This window comes from Ctenocephalides felis, unplaced genomic scaffold (genome assembly GCF_003426905.1).
Source record: "Ctenocephalides felis isolate EL2017-DRISC unplaced genomic scaffold, ASM342690v1 CF-g0.4_SCAFFOLD_01886, whole genome shotgun sequence".
Classification (NCBI taxonomy): domain Eukaryota; kingdom Metazoa; phylum Arthropoda; class Insecta; order Siphonaptera; family Pulicidae; genus Ctenocephalides; species Ctenocephalides felis.
In genome coordinates, this window is record NW_020538040.1 from 88,511,284 (window position 1) to 88,531,255 (window position 19,972).

The following is a 19,972-nucleotide window of genomic DNA, read 5'->3' on the forward strand; positions in this document are numbered from 1 at the left end:
TTCTACTTGTATTGACATAATAAAGAATTGATTGAATTCTCGCAAAGACATGTGCAGTGGTTTCCGAGATCCCGAAAAAAAGTTTAAAATAATACCATTTGGCGGCAAAAATCAGATTTTGATAGTCTGGATCAACCGACATGAAAGGGCATCAAAAACTTTCAAGAAATTACAATATTTAAAAAATAGTTTTCAACAATTATAAGTATTTTCAAAAAAGCTATTTTTTCAATTTTTCAAAGATGTTTAAAAAAATAAAAACTCTCAAAAAAATCTAATTTTTGTTTTGTGAGCTTTTTAAAATGTTTAATTACGATACGGAAAGTCCCACTAACACGATACCATACACTAGTTAATATTTTTGTTATGTTGTATTAAATAAAATCATTTTAAAGTGTAAATTAAATCTTAGCAACACATACTTTTAAATGATGTTAATTATCACATGATATCTAGGATTAATTGAAAATTCCCTTCACTACAGTAATCTGTTGGGTTAAGTTTTGTTTTTTTTTGGTGTACTCATAAAATGATTAAAATTTTATAGATGACAAATATAAAAAAACAAATATCAGTATTTAATGTAATAATTAATTACTATACTTTAAATTTATTGTACCTGTATAATTATTAGGCACCAATTTATTTGTCATCAATTTTAACATTTGTTGCTACACTATAATGTATATATTACCTCATTTGCTACGTACGATGTGCTGTACGTACGGATGTCATCTATGGACGACATGTTGTGCCTTTGCTTCAACATTTATCACTATCAGTTAAACTATTAAGAATTCTAGATTATCAGAAGCGCAATTTTGAATTTTTTAGCACAGTTTCATTGACAATGATGGAAATATCTTAAAAAGCGAAAGTGTTAAATTCGCAAATTTTATAACGAAATGCACTTTGTTGTTTCTTTTGAACTGCGTAACTATAGTTTTTTATAGAATTTAAATAAAAAATTTAAATACGGTTTTCAAGTCAGAAACTATTATTTATATGGACAGCTCTGCTATGCTTTTAATATGTATATAAGATTGCATGACGCCTGTATGGATTAGCACACACATATCGGACAAAATATAATACATTTATATAATGGTTCGACAGCACACAGGGTTAAAAATAAATGCGTACACATTTCCGTACACAGCCCATATCATGTAAATATTACATATTTCAAATTCGTTTATCGGAACTTATGCGAATTTACTATGAATTACTGACCTTGTCTACAATCTAATACAAAAGATAACGCAAACAATAACAGCCGCTATTATACCAAGATCTCTTGTTTAGCTTCATTGTTTTATTTTAATTAAGCTAAGTGAAGCGTAAGAGGGAGAACCTCTACTGTATTTTTGTTTAATTTTATTATAATATTTTATTTTAATTAAATGTTTTATATTATCGATCAACAAGTTTAGTGGTGTCATACGTCCAGAACAACAAAGTTTAATATTTAGTGCAGTTCAATTTATTGCCGAAATAAATTATGAAATCGACATCATGTACACCAACTATTGTTTAGAATTTACTCATATCTGTTCCTGATTAGTATAAACTGTGATACTACCTTAGCACAGGTAATAGGTATGGTGCATATCGACATATTGTGGCCAGCACGATATAATGCAACAATGTGCGTGTGTAGTGATTTCAATGTGTTATTTGAGAAGTTCAAGGGTTGCCAACCGGTCGATATTTTGAGCCGCCCCTCATCAGTCGAAGCAAAACTAAGGGGAGAAAAACCAGAGCCGATTCGAATGCAAGACACACCATAAATGATAAAATAAAAAAGCCCGTGACGAACAAGCCGAACTCATTCAATGTCATATCTGTACAAACATCTATATACTAATTTGAAATTACTAGTTGTAAGTGTCATCTTACCTTAAGGCAAGTTGCGTGAACTTTCCGACACGTGTAAATAATTGACTTCATCTATATGAATTGAGGTTTAAATATTCAATTATCTTCTTTCAATTCACTTGTATCCGTAATCTATAAATTTATGAGTCGATTCTGCCGTAAAACGGACTAATGTTATGGCAATGTTACTAAATACTGTCAAAATGCCATATATTTGCTGTGCGATCAGGCGTTTTACGTGTAAAATGCAACTTCACTCGTATGTTGTCAAGCCATATCTCAAAGATTCAGTTGTGATAACATCGTTTTTTGGACATTTGTGCGTTTTGTAGGTTAGAAATCACTTCAGATTTTGACAGTTTTTAGTACCTCTTTATATAAAAACTGCTACATAACATAGCATTACCAGAACATTGGTCTATTTTATGGCAGAATCATTCCCTTAATCATTTTGATTCAAGTTCGAAAATCAAGAGTACTAGTATTAAAAAACCAAGTGGAGTATGCGTGGGGTTGATGCTAAGCTTAATATTCCAAAGTTTTATAATTCAATCGCACATCGTAGGCCCATAATAGTATAGTATGTTAGATCTAACTATGAAATCGTCATACAAGATTCATACTTATTTTTGAAAAATTACGGTTGGAAATCGGTTGAGAAGTTTTTGCAAAAACGTTGATAAATAATTCTGCACTTTTCTGTAAATACTAAAGAAATGACTTGCCCGAGTGACTTACAAAACTAATCAACCTTGGTCCAGCTCGAGTAACATCAAATGATTTTAAAATTTTTGAAACCTGTGCAGCCGTTTTTGAGGATCATCGACAAACGGTCAAAAACATGACCATGTATACCCATTTTTTTTTTAAAATTTAGGGTCGAATAATTTAGAATCACTTGAAGCGCCAAAAAAGCATAATATTTGGAAAGCGTATTTTCTGGTGAACATATTAACTTCCCTTTTGGGAAGTTTAAAGTTTGATCCAGCAATAATTTTTGTATACGATACACTGAGAAATATAGTTAATGCACGTAAAAGATGTACGATCACACAAAAAATGAGAGCCACTATAACCAAAGTTCTAAGCCGAATTTTATTTAAAATTATACATTTGGCAAACCTTGAATCCTACATTTAAGGGGGTATTCTAGTGTAGAAATTAAAAAAAATCGATTTTTTTTTATTTCATATTTTCAAAGTTTAACTATCTAAGAATATGGGTACGAGAAGGTTTTTAAAAATTTGAATTATTTTCGGAAATATAGGCATTTTACTGACTCGGTCTCCATACTGGTTTGGCTTCTCGCAAAACTTTAAATGCGTTTTTCTCAGAAGAGACTTTTTTAGTATTGTTGACACGATTTCTCGAGTTTTAACCGACCGATTCACTTGAGATGTTCAGAGAGTTTTATTTATAAAGCTATCTATAGTCCGAACTAGGATTATCCCCAAATTCTAAGTTTTACTATTTTTAAAAAATTCGAGAAACTCAAAAAAAAACAGTAAAAATACACTTTACTTTAAAACAGTCGCCAATTTGTAAAAAAAAATTTTTACTCATCGCTAGTTCGGGCGATTGCGACATCATTGTAGATTAATAATCTTTTTATTTTTTGCATTTCCGATGGCTAGGAGGGCTGAAATCATGTCAGGACTGAGGTGCCAATTTTTTGAGATCACCCACTTTATCAGCTGCAGGTTTTTACAATTTTCAACTTTTTTATTTTCTAATTTTTGTTTTGTATTTTTATAATGTTAATAAACAAGTGGTAAAAATATGGATAGTAAAAACATTCATTGCTTTCTTTTACGACACTTTAAAAATGACCTAAAATTCATCGCTCTACACTAGAATACCCCCTTAAGGAAAATTGTTACGAAAACCATTACGATAAATGGAAAAGTGGACTATATCAATAGATGATATCTAGATGACTTAAATAATATTTGAGACACACAATCATGTAAGTCAATTAAAATTTCTGGTTCATCACATAATTCATTCTGATTTTATTATTCTTAAGCATGAAAGAAACCGGCGAAACCAGGTTAAAGGTTAAAGATGAACGAAGATGACAATTTAACAGAAGATACATTTTACTGTAAGTATTATATATTTTAAAATGATAATATTAATACACAACGCGGTACAACGGAACACGGTACAATCACATTTTTTTATTTATAATTACACTTAATTCTAAACAATAAAATGTAAATCATCATTCACAGATAGCTCTATATTCTTTTCGCCACTCACCTTGACAGCCGTGTTGACTAGATCGGTAACTAATTCCTCACTCAATATTTCAGAGCCCGTTTTAACCACTTCTCCCTGTTGATCAACAGTTGACTTTATATTTTCTTTGGGGCTGTTACATTCTGGTTTTGTCGGTTCATTCGCAGATTTCCGAAATAATTTACTTTTGTTTTTCATTCTTCTTTCGATCTCTCGTGATGAATTCTGCAGTTCCAACTGTTTTCTTGCAACCTTCTGTTCAAATCCAGTTTTTGGTAAGTAATCGGCAATTTTGAGGAGGTTAACCAATGAATCTTGCACATCAATGCGGTTAGCCGTATTAGATTTTTCAGTTTTAATCGCATCACTCTCGATAAGCTTGGATTTTGATATTTTCACCACTCCCTTCTCCTTTCCTTTTAATAGCTTTTGTTTTTCCTGGTGGCTACTTGTACTTTGTGGGTCGATTTCTAGTTGTTTTGTATCTTGTGATTTGATCAAAGTTTTTGACTTCTTTCGGGACAATTTATTAAACCAGTTCGATTTATTGGCTTTCGGCAACTTTTCCAGTTCCTGTTGTGACACATTGGTACCTGACTTCTCTTGCTCCAACATATCATTTCCTGTATATTTGCCATTTTCTGCTATTTTAACATCTTTTGCTGATTTGTTTCCCAATTTAGAACAATTTATAAATCTTTCTTTGCTTTCTGTTTCAGCCTCAGCACGTTTCTCTTCTTTGCACACCTCTTTGGTATCACTTTTTACGTTAGGTGTTTTTGTTTTATCTTTCCCAGATCTAACAACTCTTTTAAATGTATCATGAGCAGATTTTGCAAACTGCCTTGTTTTCTCTCTAGCCGACTTTACTCTATCTTTCTGCTTGATATTGGGCAATTTTTCTGGTTTTGACTTAACTTTGTCTTGATCGACGGGTATTAAATTATGCCGGCCTAAAGCTTCTCGCATTTTGCATTCTTCTATTTCTGAATTATTTAAAAGACTAATCAAATCTTTACCCTGTGTCCAGCGAGATTCTCGTGCTATCATCGCACATTTTTCTGGTCCAAGCATCTCATAAATAATTGCGTCAGCTGCATAACGTAATTCTACAGCATCAAGTATATCTTTGGCGTCCATGCGCATAATTGCGTCGCTTAAGTTGGTGGCAGCACTCAGCATGATAAATCCTGTAAAAAATGTTCCCAATAAAGTTCAGCATACACACACGCGCGCACGCACACACACATTATATATATATATATATATATATATATATATATATATATATAATAAACATTGTTTAACATCATATATTACTGAGAATTTAACTATTCTTGTTTTTGTGTTTTTCATCACTTTATATTGTTTAACATTCCTTGAACTGGTCTTGAAAATCGACATTTATTTTTTACTTATTTGTAACATGTTAAACATTGTGTGTAAACGTGAATACAAAGCATGATATTATTTTTGTATATAGGGTTGTCGTAAATAGTAAAAATATATTCAAAAAACTTACTTTTATTTTGTCCTGCAAAATCTCTGAATAACTTTTTGGTATGTATATCTATTCCATTTTCTAATCGTTCACGTACCAGTGATCCTAACTTTCTTCTGACACGATCTAATGTGATATCTAATAGAAGCCCTTCAGCCTCAGAAAGCACATATGTTAGTGCAGCGTGCGAACTTTCAGAATACAATACGGCGTCGAGGCAAGTTTTCTTGGACCGCTGACACTGCAAGGGCCCTTTGTGTGTAAAACTTTTTCTTGTCGCACATGATTCACTAGCACTGGCTTTAAACGTGGATTGGTAAGAATCACCAGTCCCCGACAGTTCGTCATCGGTATTAACTTTAGTGTTACTACTGCTGCTCTCACTGTATTGCTTATCTCGTAAATATTCTTCATCAAACAAGCTGCCGTACAAATTTTCTGGCGAACAAGTTATTCCAAATCGTTTCGACGACTTGTTGGTTAAATTCAGTGAAGAGGGGCGGCGGCACGTGGATAATTTTCGGCGCGGTATATAAGCTGACGATATCCTTGAAGACGGTGGAGTAGCCGGCACATGACTGGTGGAAGAGCTGCGCAAAAACGCATCGGGAACTGGCAGTAAAGGATTCCACGGAACCGAAGAAACTGCTGCTGCAAGAGTTTCTAAAGAAGTCTGCAAACGTAGAATGCGACATCATGCAAAATGAATTGATAAATTTGTACGATTTATTCTAATTTTATATTCAAATTATTTGGAAAAAAATGTCATAAAGCAATCATAATTATCGTCTTAAATTCTAATAGTACAAATTATATTTTATATTATATTATATATATACGAGTATGCAGGGCCGGTCTTACCGTATATGAAATTTATAATATAGTTTTTTCCATATCATTCGAAAAATATATAATTACTTTGCATCTTCCACTAATCTTTGAAAAATACTTTTAAAATGCGTTAAAAATTTAACTTTAAAACAACAATCTGATACACGATATGAAAGTAAAAATGAATACATACAATTCGGCTCTTACGATATCAATTAGGAGAAGTATACGATGCAATTTAGATAATCTAAATAATGAAAAAATCAAATTAAAAAAGTTCAACCTCAAGTACGAGTTATGTATAATGAAGGGCTAGAATTTTCTTTTCTCTCTTGGCATGATTTGCTCAAAAGAATAAATAGCATAAAATTCAAAAAATAAATAAGCAAAATGTAAAGGGAAGGTAAGAAAAAAAAATGATATACGGGCACTGAGGACCCTACAAACGGCCCTGCGAGTATATATAACAAAATAGAAAACCAAAGTCCTCTAAAGAAAATTTTCTAAAAGCTACAATTTTAGTTTTATGCAAGGATCAGGCATATACTTTTTTAAAAAAAATGATATTATATTGTAAAAATACTATGCAATAAATAAATATGAATATAATCAAATCATGATTCGAGTTGGAGTTTAACTCAACTCACGGACCTGCCCTCGGGGAATACTACCCATAATTATTATAATAATATCAACATACTTCAATTAAAAATAAATTGTTACACTGTGGATAATAAAATAAATAATAATAATTAATAATTGATAAATAAAGTACATTTTAAGCACATATTATACCAAAATACGCCTAAATGTGAAACTAGCTCAATACAGCTACTACTTATATATAACATACTGTATATAAATGAATAGATCGAATATTAACTATATAATAATGCATGGGACATTTCTTATCTATACTGTATCTTATCTTAATATTAATAATTAATAGCAATATTTTAAATATTGCTAAGTGGTTTCAAATTAAAATTAAATAAAAAAATATGTTAATAAAATAATTCACATTGCTAAAATCCGGCTACTATTCAATATAGTAAAATATAATAAATATACTAAAAATTATTTATATATAAAAAACTCACGACTGGGGTAGGAAGTCGGTCTTTAGTGCTTCTCAAACCTTTGCCTGGTTCAACATACATGGAGCCGGTACCAACGGAAACGACATTACCAAAAGAAACAGTTCGAGGAAAGTTCTCGCTAGTCTTAGATTTTTTCTGTCCTGGCTTCAATGGCTAGTTTAAAATTGAAAACATATTAAAATTTTATAATAAAAAAATCTACTAAAACATATTATATACCTGTACCAACAAATTCATTCCGTCGATTAATATTTCAAATACTTCTTTTAAGATTACAAAAATATAAATATTAAAAAGATCAGATAAAACTTGACAGTTTTTATAAAATGAAATAAAATTGTACACAAAATTTTAATTTAATAAACAAAAGAATTTATAAATTCAAAGCCAACTTTGAGTTGTCAAACAAAAAATGTAGAACATTTATATCATGGCCTGGGTTGACAGCATACCTTGCTCAGAATTGGTTTCAATTGTGTCACTCGGTATATTTGAAAATTGTTGCCTTTTTCAGAATTATTATTATCGGTGCTGGTACCTTGTTGAGGATCATAGGTTTCTCCTGATTTAGGAAATAAATAATTTAAAAATAAGCTGCAAATCTATTTGAAGTAAAATTACTGAAGAGATTGAGACATAAATAAATAAATAATTTGATATATATATACACTAGAATCAGATTATTATGACCCCGGATATATTGACAACTGCTTATTATGACGTAATCGCACTAGGAAGTTTGGTTTCCATATAAAATTCCTTGAAAAAACAGCTGTCTAGTCGGATATATTGACATCGCTTACATTGACATGTCGCTTATAATGACACATTTTTGCAAAAAAAATGTCCAATGTCCAATTATAATGACCTACATGATTTTACATGATGTGGCCAAGTCTACGAAAGCAATTGCTATGTCTTTTGTGCACAATAGCACCAGGGACTGTTTTTGCAATAAAATTATGTAAAGAAATGAATCAAAAATTACTGATAACTTACATTAAAAAATCACATTTGTATGTTTATGGGTAAGGTAGACCAATTATTAATGGTCCACCACGGATATCTCGTAAAGAAATGAAATTAGATTTTTTTTAACAAAAATATTTGATAGAGGGCAAAAAATGTATAAAATCATAACCAGCCATTACCTTTATTCCTATGACTTTGCTATCAGAAGATAAGCAGCACATGAGTGGGATGAAAAGCACCAGCTGAACCTTTACTTTGGCAAAGGTGTAAGCAATAAAATAGCAAAGTTTAAAAAAAAGCAATTTTACAAGAGATTAATTAAATAAATTGTTATTCCGGCTCATCTGATGAATATTTCTGACGAATAGCAGATCAATGTAATATACTATTAATATTTTGCATTGATTCAATAATGTAGCATAAAATCCCTTTAATTTAATAGAAGAAATTGCATCAGATACCAAATTTAGAAAAAACAGTAAAAAAATTATATTTATATAATTAGGAATTATGTGAATTTTTTTTCTGTAAATAGTTCGATAGATGCTTGTTTGATGTGTGTTATGTGTTGCAAGGTTGTTCATTGGGTTTAGACAGTATAAATACTGAAAGTCAAATTGGACCTTTGTGCCCCGCCCTGCCCTATGCCAATTTTATTTTATATTGAATTTTAATATGTGTCATTTTTATTTTTAATTAAATTGTATGTATAGACTTTTCTTTTAAATTACTGAAACATGTAACAAATTTACATATTAAAAAGTTTTTCTTCAGTATGCTTTGTATGACGACCGGTTAAGTATGACGAGACTTCGGCGTCCCTTCGATGTCATACTAAGCGGATTCTACTGTATATATATATATATATATATACATATATATATATATATATATATATATATATATATATATTACACTAGATGATCCAACACACGTTGTCTTGTACCCACCATTACAATTCAATTAAAATTTTTAATATCCTATCCTATACTTTTTAATATCCTATTTGATGTCATGATTTTATGATTCATTCATGGTGTTAGCATAAGCAATATAAGAAACTCAGAAAAAAATAAAATAGTATCTGCGGTAAAAGAACAATATCACACTTCATTTTACCATACCACATAATTGCAACAATAATTTAGTCAATAATTTATAAAGCTCGTACAATATATCAGTTGCTTTTTGGCAATTATAATTTTTAAAGTACATTTTTGTTACTAATATTTTAATAAAGATTATTGTTTATGTTCAAATCTTAGGTGAATTAATTTGTAAAATCTAATTCATATGAGCGCTCTTTAAAATCAACTTGCTAAATATTCGATATCGAATGTCAACCAAATGATTGACACATAAAACAAAATTCTAAATGATTTCTTTAATAAGTAGAAATATATTTTTGTATTATTTGGTAAATAATTTAGTAAAGTAAACCAAATTATGACATGCATAAGTTTAAAAAATAATGTATATGCAATTTTGGACTTATTGTATTATTTATTAAACTGATTTATATAATTTCATCTGCCAAATATAAACTGTTGACTGTATCTTATATTATTTTAATTTCTGGCACATCTCAGGTGCTTTTTGACAATAATAATGTAGATATTACATTTTTCTTGTATATTATTAGTCCAATATTATCTAGGCTCATAATTTCAGCTAAATTCAAATTTCAAGTAAATTGACATTTCTAGCAGATGACAGTCCAAATATTTTTAATGTCAAACAATGATAAGTGTTATTTTGTCATTTTTGCCATTTATTTCTACAATGTTATTATAGTATTATCGTTCATTAAATCTTCAAAATCCAAATAACTGTTTATTTTATATACATATATATATATATATATATATATTAACAAAGTCTAATAATCGGGCATAACATCAATAAAAAACATGAATTTCTTTCAAAAATTTATTTTAAATCCATACGTTTCGGCTATAATCCTAGCCTTCATTCAGTGGAAACTAAAAATAAAATTAAAAACTAAAACAATTGAATTGGAGTGAAAAGAAAAAATAAAATAGTAATTAGTACTTACAATTAGTTGATCTTAGTGTTAATTTGGAAAACTTTAGTAATCCATGGTATTAGGATATGGTAATGCACTACACTATGTATTATAAACATTAACTTGAAATTACACAATATTTTCACAAAATACTGATTTGAAAAAATCACAAATGGATAGTGTGTTATTCGTAGACTGGTTGAAGATGTAATGGAGAAAGACATTTTTCTAAAAAATATTTTTATCAAGATTCTGCACATGTGTGGAACGAATTGTAAAACCTTCGCGCGAACGCTTTTATTGTTTTGTAAGAAATTTGGAAATGTTATCTAAATAGAAGAGATTTGTGTCGCACAGCGTGTTGAGTTCATTCCGTTTATTTATTGTCTTATTGTTATAAATAGTTAAAAAAGATCCCTCTATAATTCTTCGTTTAAATAAATTTTGTTCAAATTGTAGTACAGTCGGATTAGAAAAGTCCATATTGTGTTTTAAAGTGTATATATGGTCTGCAAGAACTGTTTTGAATTGTTTGGGGTTTTTTGAATTGTTTTTATGTTGTTGTAACCGTTTATTGAGGTTCTGGCTAGTTTCTCCTATGTAAATTAAATTACAGTCTAAACAATTTATTTGATAGACGAGATTTCTGAGTCGTTCAATATTAAATGGGGTTTTTGTCTTGGTAAAAATAGTGCTAGTAGTTGTACTAAAATTGGTTACAAGTCGAAGTCCAGATTTATAAAAAAGTTTTTTCCAAGGAACATACAATTCTTTAATGTATGGCAAACATATTACACCAGAATGAGTTTCTGAGTCAGGTAAATCGTTATGTACTGTGCAATTGTCCATTTTATTCAAAAGGTACGTTCGTCTGTTACTAGTTACGGAATTTATAAGTTTTAGGGGATAAGAGTTATCTGTTAAAATTTTTGTAATTAATTTGATGTTGTTGTCCCAAAATGTTTTGTCCGATAGAAGTATTGCGTGGTCCGTTAGATTTATTATAGTACCTATTTTCATTTTGAGTGGATGATAAGAAAAGTAATTAAGGTAGCGTCCGGAATTAGTCGGTTTTTGGTACCAATTTGTTATTAGTTTGTTATCTGTAGTACGTATAAGTTTTATGTCTAAGAAACTGATCGAGTTCATTGTAAATTTTAATTTTTTATTGACGTTATTAAATTGATCAATTATCATAGTGACATCATCACTAGGGATACAAGTGATAATGTCATCTACATAACGGTAATAAAAAATATGTTTATTGTAATTTTTGAAAATTGTATTTTCAAGGAGTTGTAAGGATATTTCTGCTAGAGATGGACTTGCTGGGGACCCCATTGGCGCCCCAAAAATTTGATAATAGAAAGAGCCATTGAATTCAAAATAAGTATTAGAGACAATGAACTTGACGGTTTCCCTGAACCAGTGTAAAGATAAAGAAGTCAACGGGGAAATTTCATTCCATCGGATTGTTATTGCGTCTAAAATAAGGTCTAGAGGTACATTAGTAAAAAGTGAGACTACGTCTAAGCTAATTAGTTTGTAGTTGTCTGGTATATAATTTATCTTGTGTTTTAAGTCAGTAACGAGTTCATAAGAATTTTTTATGTAGTGTGGTGATTGTTTTGTTATTGTAGTTAAAATGTTACTTATGTATTTTGAGAGTTTATATAGGGGAGTATTAATGTCGGAAACTATTGGTCTAAGAGGTAAATTATTTTTGTGGACTTTGGGAAGGCCATAAAGTCTGGGAAAATATGGGTGTAAATTTTTCAGGTCAGAAGTTATCTCTTTTGTTAGTTGTTTGTTTGTTGTAAGTTTGTCTAAAAATTTATGGCACGTGCGGTTTATGTAGTCAGTTGGATCGTTATTGGTAATTTTGTAAGTATTAGTGTCAAGTAATAATTCAGATATTTTATTTATATAGTCTTGCTTGTCTATGATAACAGTGATGTTGCCTTTATCCGCTTTAGTGACCACTATATCCGGATGATTTTTGAGAAATATTTTGCATGCTTTAAGGTCTCTAAGAATATTATCGTAAGTTGTATTTTTAGTATTGAAGGAATTAATATGTTGGATGAATTTTTTACAAAAAAGATTTCTAGTGTGAATTTTAGTTTTCGGATCTTTAATTTGTTGTAAACCATATTCTAAATTACTAAGCAATTTAATAAAGTTAAAATTACGACAAGTAGCAGGAACTGAAAAATTGGATCCTAAAGCGAATATGTACAATAGTCTGTCTGGTATGTCGATAGAAGAATAATTTTTTAACCATTTATCAATAATATTTTTATCTAAAATTATTTTGTTATTTTCTAATTTGTTTTGTAATAGTTTATTAAATTTGTTAGTATACGAAAGTTTCAAACTATTGAACTGTTTGTTGTTTCTAATTGTTTCTAAATATAAAAAGTTTTCAAAAATATCGATTTCTACTGTGCGACACAACCAATTTGTGATTTTTTCAATCGTGTTTCTAAAATTACAAATATTTTTGATACACCTGTTAATACTAAAATTCCAACTACACAATTATTATCCATGGAACCACTACGTCATTATAATAGGAAAATGGTCACTCTACAGCACAACAATTGGAGATTACAAGGAAAGCAAAATCATTTTGCAGATCACAACCTGTCATTTTTTGAATTTATTAGGCGCAATTACGGGTTTTACATTTTTTCACAATTTAAAAAAATTTCTAAGCTCAATTCTAAACTTATCATAAATTTCAACAAACAAGTGTTCTTATTAAGATGTCGCAAAGAAAAAATTGTTCCTAAATTTTACGAAATAGACATTAAAAAATTCCAATTCATTAGTAATAATTCCCAATACAATAGTTTACAAAAAGTTAGTTTAAAATACATTACACTCACAATTAACAGGTGTATCAAAAATATTTGTAATTTTAGAAACACGATTGAAAAAATCACAAATTGGTTGTGTCGCACAGTAGAAATCGATATTTTTGAAAACTTTTTATATTTAGAAACAATTAGAAACAACAAACAGTTCAATAGTTTGAAACTTTCGTATACTAACAAATTTAATAAACTATTACAAAACAAATTAGAAAATAACAAAATAATTTTAGATAAAAATATTATTGATAAATGGTTAAAAAATTATTCTTCTATCGACATACCAGACAGACTATTGTACATATTCGCTTTAGGATCCAATTTTTCAGTTCCTGCTACTTGTCGTAATTTTAACTTTATTAAATTGCTTAGTAATTTAGAATACGGTTTACAACAAATTAAAGATCCGAAAACTAAAATTCACACTAGAAATCTTTTTTGTAAAAAATTCATCCAACATATTAATTCCTTCAATACTAAAAATACAACTTACGATAATATTCTTAGAGACCTTAAAGCATGCAAAATATTTCTCAAAAATCATCCGGATATAGTGGTCACTAAAGCGGATAAAGGCAACATCACTGTTATCATAGACAAGCAAGACTATATAAATAAAATATCTGAATTATTACTTGACACTAATACTTACAAAATTACCAATAACGATCCAACTGACTACATAAACCGCACGTGCCATAAATTTTTAGACAAACTTACAACAAACAAACAACTAACAAAAGAGATAACTTCTGACCTGAAAAATTTACACCCATATTTTCCCAGACTTTATGGCCTTCCCAAAGTCCACAAAAATAATTTACCTCTTAGACCAATAGTTTCCGACATTAATACTCCCCTATATAAACTCTCAAAATACATAAGTAACATTTTAACTACAATAACAAAACAATCACCACACTACATAAAAAATTCTTATGAACTCGTTACTGACTTAAAACACAAGATAAATTATATACCAGACAACTACAAACTAATTAGCTTAGACGTAGTCTCACTTTTTACTAATGTACCTCTAGACCTTATTTTAGACGCAATAACAATCCGATGGAATGAAATTTCCCCGTTGACTTCTTTATCTTTACACTGGTTCAGGGAAACCGTCAAGTTCATTGTCTCTAATACTTATTTTGAATTCAATGGCTCTTTCTATTATCAAATTTTTGGGGCGCCAATGGGGTCCCCAGCAAGTCCATCTCTAGCAGAAATATCCTTACAACTCCTTGAAAATACAATTTTCAAAAATTACAATAAACATATTTTTTATTACCGTTATGTAGATGACATTATCACTTGTATCCCTAGTGATGATGTCACTATGATAATTGATCAATTTAATAACGTCAATAAAAAATTAAAATTTACAATGAACTCGATCAGTTTCTTAGACATAAAACTTATACGTACTACAGATAACAAACTAATAACAAATTGGTACCAAAAACCGACTAATTCCGGACGCTACCTTAATTACTTTTCTTATCATCCACTCAAAATGAAAATAGGTACTATAATAAATCTAACGGACCACGCAATACTTCTATCGGACAAAACATTTTGGGACAACAACATCAAATTAATTACAAAAATTTTAACAGATAACTCTTATCCCCTAAAACTTATAAATTCCGTAACTAGTAACAGACGAACGTACCTTTTGAATAAAATGGACAATTGCACAGTACATAACGATTTACCTGACTCAGAAACTCATTCTGGTGTAATATGTTTGCCATACATTAAAGAATTGTATGTTCCTTGGAAAAAACTTTTTTATAAATCTGGACTTCGACTTGTAACCAATTTTAGTACAACTACTAGCACTATTTTTACCAAGACAAAAACCCCATTTAATATTGAACGACTCAGAAATCTCGTCTATCAAATCAATTGTTTAGACTGTAATTTAATTTACATAGGAGAAACTAGCCAGAACCTCAATAAACGGTTACAACAACATAAAAACAATTCAAAAAACCCCAAACAATTCAAAACAGTTCTTGCAGACCATATATACACTTTAAAACACAATATGGACTTTTCTAATCCGACTGTACTACAATTTGAACAAAATTTATTTAAACGAAGAATTATAGAGGGATCTTTTTTAACTATTTATAACAATAAGACAATAAATAAACGGAATGAACTCAACACGCTGTGCGACACAAATCTCTTCTATTTAGATAACATTTCCAAATTTCTTACAAAACAATAAAAGCGTTCGCGCGAAGGTTTTACAATTCGTTCCACACATGTGCAGAATCTTGGTAAAAATATTTTTTAGAAAAATGTCTTTCTCCATTACATCTTCAACCAGTCTACGAATAACACACTATCCATTTGTGATTTTTTCAAATCAGTATTTTGTGAAAATATTGTGTAATTTCAAGTTAATGTTTATAATACATAGTGTAGTGCATTACCATATCCTAATACCATGGATTACTAAAGTTTTCCAAATTAACACTAAGATCAACTAATTGTAAGTACTAATTACTATTTTATTTTTTCTTTTCACTCCAATTCAATTGTTTTAGTTTTTAATTTTATTTTTAGTTTCCACTGAATGAAGGCTAGGATTATAGCCGAAACGTATGGATTTAAAATAAATTTTTGAAAGAAATTCATGTTTTTTATTGATGTTATGCCCGATTATTAGACTTTGTTAATACATATGTCAACATCAAATTCAGAATCATACAAAATATATATATATATATATATATATATATATATATATTAAATGGTAGAATCTTGAATTTGTGTCACAATTTGATAAATTGATTTAAATTTTTAATATCATTTATGCATGTTTCAAAAAACTATTTAAATTTGGTTTAATATTTTAATAACAAGAAATTATCAAAAAATAGTAGCTACAAAATTAGCACGCCAATGTCTTAATAAACGCTAATTATTGTATGATGATTTGCCAATTTTAGGTTTTCTTGACATTTCAAGTAATTCTGAATCAAATGAGACCAAATATGAAAAAAATTTGTGTGTGTATGTAAGGCTGTGTGTATGTGAGCTTATTTTTGACTTGTCGACGTTTTGTCAGAAACGGCTGAACCAATTTTAAAAATTGAAAAGCAATACTTTAATGTATCTCGTTGAGGACGATGAGAAGCATTTATTTAAAATTGCAAAATTATTAGGCCGCGTTTAAGCCAAAAATTCTGTTTGGTTTTGAAAATTCAAATACTATTCGAAAAGAATCATTTACGAATCGTGCTGATTAGTTTTGGACAAAGATCGGCCAGGCCATTTCTTCGTTATTGATTGTTTAAAAAAATATCGATGATTCTGATGATATTTGGTAATCTTGGTATGGTGATAGTGAGAAATAGTAATTATTAAACTAAATACCATCAAATCCAGAAAAATTGTCGTTGCACATTTTGGTAGGACCTTGCAGGAGCTGAGTCTGTTTGGCCTGGACATCTCGCAATAATCGATTAACATTGTGTTTAACGTAAACTCCAATGACAGACAGGACTACCTCTTCACGTTCTTCAATTGCTCTTTCCTCATCCTCCTAGATTATATAAATTAAAAAAATAACATTTTTAATATAATTCGCATATATTTGAGTAAAAATTATAATGACCAGTTCAAACTTTCATTTTTTAATTACTTGTTCAAATAATATCACACCAATTTTAGAATGAATTTGGAATTTATGATCGATTTAAAACTGTTAATGTTATTTCATAAGCATATCAATAAGTAGGTACATCATTAAAAAGTTTCTCAAAGTTACAAGTTCGTAAGTAAAAAAACCGAATTGTTAAATTAGCCTTTTAATTGATTTATTCATGTTATCATCATTTTATATCAAACATTTATTTAACCCACTTCATAAACTTGATATTTTAGTATATATATTTAAGTAAAAAAAATTATATATATATATATTTAATTTAATTTAAATATATTTAATTTAATTTAAAAAAGTATATATATTTAAGTAAAAAAAATTATCAATGAAGTAAAGTGGGATGCATATTATATTCTAGTGAATTATATAAAATACTTAATACTCTGTTAAACATATTAAAACACATATTGCAAAAATGCTTTAATAAATAAAATAAAAATAATAGGTGACCTAATATTTAAATTATTTATAATTATTGTGTTTGCATATGGTAGTCTAATTCATGGATATAATATGCATGCAAATTGAAAGTGATAAAATTATTTTACAGGTAGAATTTCACAATCAGATAATGATGCAGAACGATGATTATAAGGTTTTGTTTTCATAAGTTAGTAAAAAAAACATATAAAAATGTTAATTTATTAGTATATTAGAGTATACAGATCGTATGAAAGCTATGCAGAAGCTATAAATCAGTTGAATTTTGAGTTTCATAAATTAATAATTTAATAATCAAATTTCAGCATTTTTGATATATTTGTAAGTGCACTAATTAAAGCGCGAAAATATTTATGTATGTAACGATTATAATTAATCCTAGTTTGTTTATTTCCTCAATTTAATTATATGAGAAATCTGAAAAAAAAAACAAATACCTCAGAGCTTTTTTTACTTTTTTTGAAATTGTCATCGTCATCATCGTTATCTCCTCCAGTGTAAGGTGTATACTCGAAATCGCTTTCATCTTCGTAGCCTTATGAAAATGCATAGAAAATAATTAAACTAAAAATTAGGCTTCAATTTAGATACGCATATACGAATAGTTATTATAGTTGATCTGTAAATTTATAACAAATTCAGTTTATAACAATAAAATAGTTTCTATGAAAATATGAACAAAGATATCTATAAAAATCTTAGACTGATTCAATTTTACTATGTGCAAACTAAAATCTTAAAAAATTACTAATATTAAGCAATAAAATAATTGCCTTCAATTGCATTGAATGAGAGTTATATAGTTTAAGATTAAATTAAATTACTTGCAGTAATTCTTACTATAATCATCTTTATAATCACTATCCTTTTGACTTCTAGAACCTTTCTTTTTCTTTTTCTTTTTTTCATCGTCTGTGCACAGACAAGTTTTACGGCGGTTTCGTGCAAATTTCCTGTCGAACCTAAAGGGAATATTATAAAATAATATATAGTATTATAATATATTATTAGGTCTTTATCACCTGGTTCTTTTTACCCCATAGACGGGTTAAAATGAGACGGTCAGAGGGCAAACACACCCAATGTCTCATTTCTAATTTTAAAGGGATTTTACGAAATAATAGCTACATTATTCAACCAATACTAAATATAAATTGACTACATTTTCTTACAGAGATAACACTGTGAACCTTAATTTGGTATTTTGTCAGCAATATTTACCAGCGGAGTGATAAATAAATTAAAACAACTTAAGGTCTCGCAAACTGAACAAGAGCCCACAGCCTAAAAAATTAACAACGAAGAAAAATATTTTTGATATGGATTTTAAAACTGCCGTTTGCTTCTGATAGCGTCGGCAAAATAACCAAGGTGATCGATGATTATGCATCTTTTTCCTTCTACTTTCAAATACTGTTGCTAAAAAATTCTTAACTTGTTTTTGAGATAGCACCGCTCTACTCTAATAAACATGTCGATGTTTGTGCCTGAAAAATCGATTTTGCGGGGAGTGTTAATTCACTATTCTAAATATGATGAAAAGTGCCGCAGAAAAACATCATAATTTAGTGACTGAGCAAAGATGCAGAAAGTGGTTTTCGCGGGTCAAAAATGGAAATTTGGCTCGGGCGACAAGAAAAATAATAATGAACGATGAACAATACTTTGAATATCGCTATTGTAATGATACTAATCTTATATATAAAAATGGATCGCAGAATGTGTTGGTAAGCGCATAACTCAACAACCCCTGAACCAATCTGGCCAATTCTTTTTTTAAAATGTTCGTTGATGTCCAAGGATGGTTCTTACGGCGAGAAAAATTCGAATAATCGTCGGGTAAACCCTAAAAACAGCCCTTTCCTAACTAATAAATAATCGTAGTCGGCTTCTCGATATTATTTCTTTTGTTTTACTTTCGGCAGGCGATAAAATTGGTATGTCGTTAAAGAATTTGACTTCAAGTCATATAAGATTAAAAAAATCAATGTCAATGTCCATTTGCCGCTTTTGCCGGTGGTGTTTTTCGTGCGTTTTCTGTTATACTCTACTTAGTGTGCTTTTGTTTTGTTTGTAGTGTTTTGTTATCTACCTATGAATAAAAAGTTATTGCATGTGACACAATATTTTAATATTGCCTTCTATAACACGAGGAAATCTAAGTAGAAGAACACGAAATGCTACAAACCAAGCTAATGACCGATCTAATCGTACTGCACAAGAACATGACACAAATGAGCCGCTATGTTAGTCGTAATGAAGCAATTTGGCGAATATTTTCTTTTCCAATTCATGAGAGACACCTTTCTGTTATTCACTTAGCTGTGCACTTAAAAAATGAGCAAAAGGTGTACTTTACAGCAGTGAACGCAGGTCAAAGAGTTGCTCAGCCACCATCTACTCCATTACAAGTTTTTTTGA

At 29.4% G+C, this 19,972-nt stretch overlaps 1 protein-coding gene across 1 annotated transcript in view; it reads right to left on the reverse strand.

Annotated features, from left to right (window-relative positions):
* Positions 1-4,080: 4,080 nt before the first annotated feature.
* LOC113375499 overlaps positions 4,081-19,972 on the reverse strand; it is a 55,727-nt gene continuing 39,835 nt past the window's right edge. Inside the window, exons 9-15 of the mRNA XM_026615430.1 lie at positions 18,392-18,513; positions 17,989-18,086; positions 16,819-16,987; positions 8,004-8,113; positions 7,552-7,704; positions 5,642-6,293; positions 4,081-5,309 (exon numbers count right to left, since the gene is read on the reverse strand). Coding sequence (XP_026471215.1) covers positions 4,081-5,309; positions 5,642-6,293; positions 7,552-7,704; positions 8,004-8,113; positions 16,819-16,987; positions 17,989-18,086; positions 18,392-18,513 — 2,533 coding nt within the window. The remainder of the gene's footprint in view (positions 5,310-5,641; positions 6,294-7,551; positions 7,705-8,003; positions 8,114-16,818; positions 16,988-17,988; positions 18,087-18,391; positions 18,514-19,972) is intronic.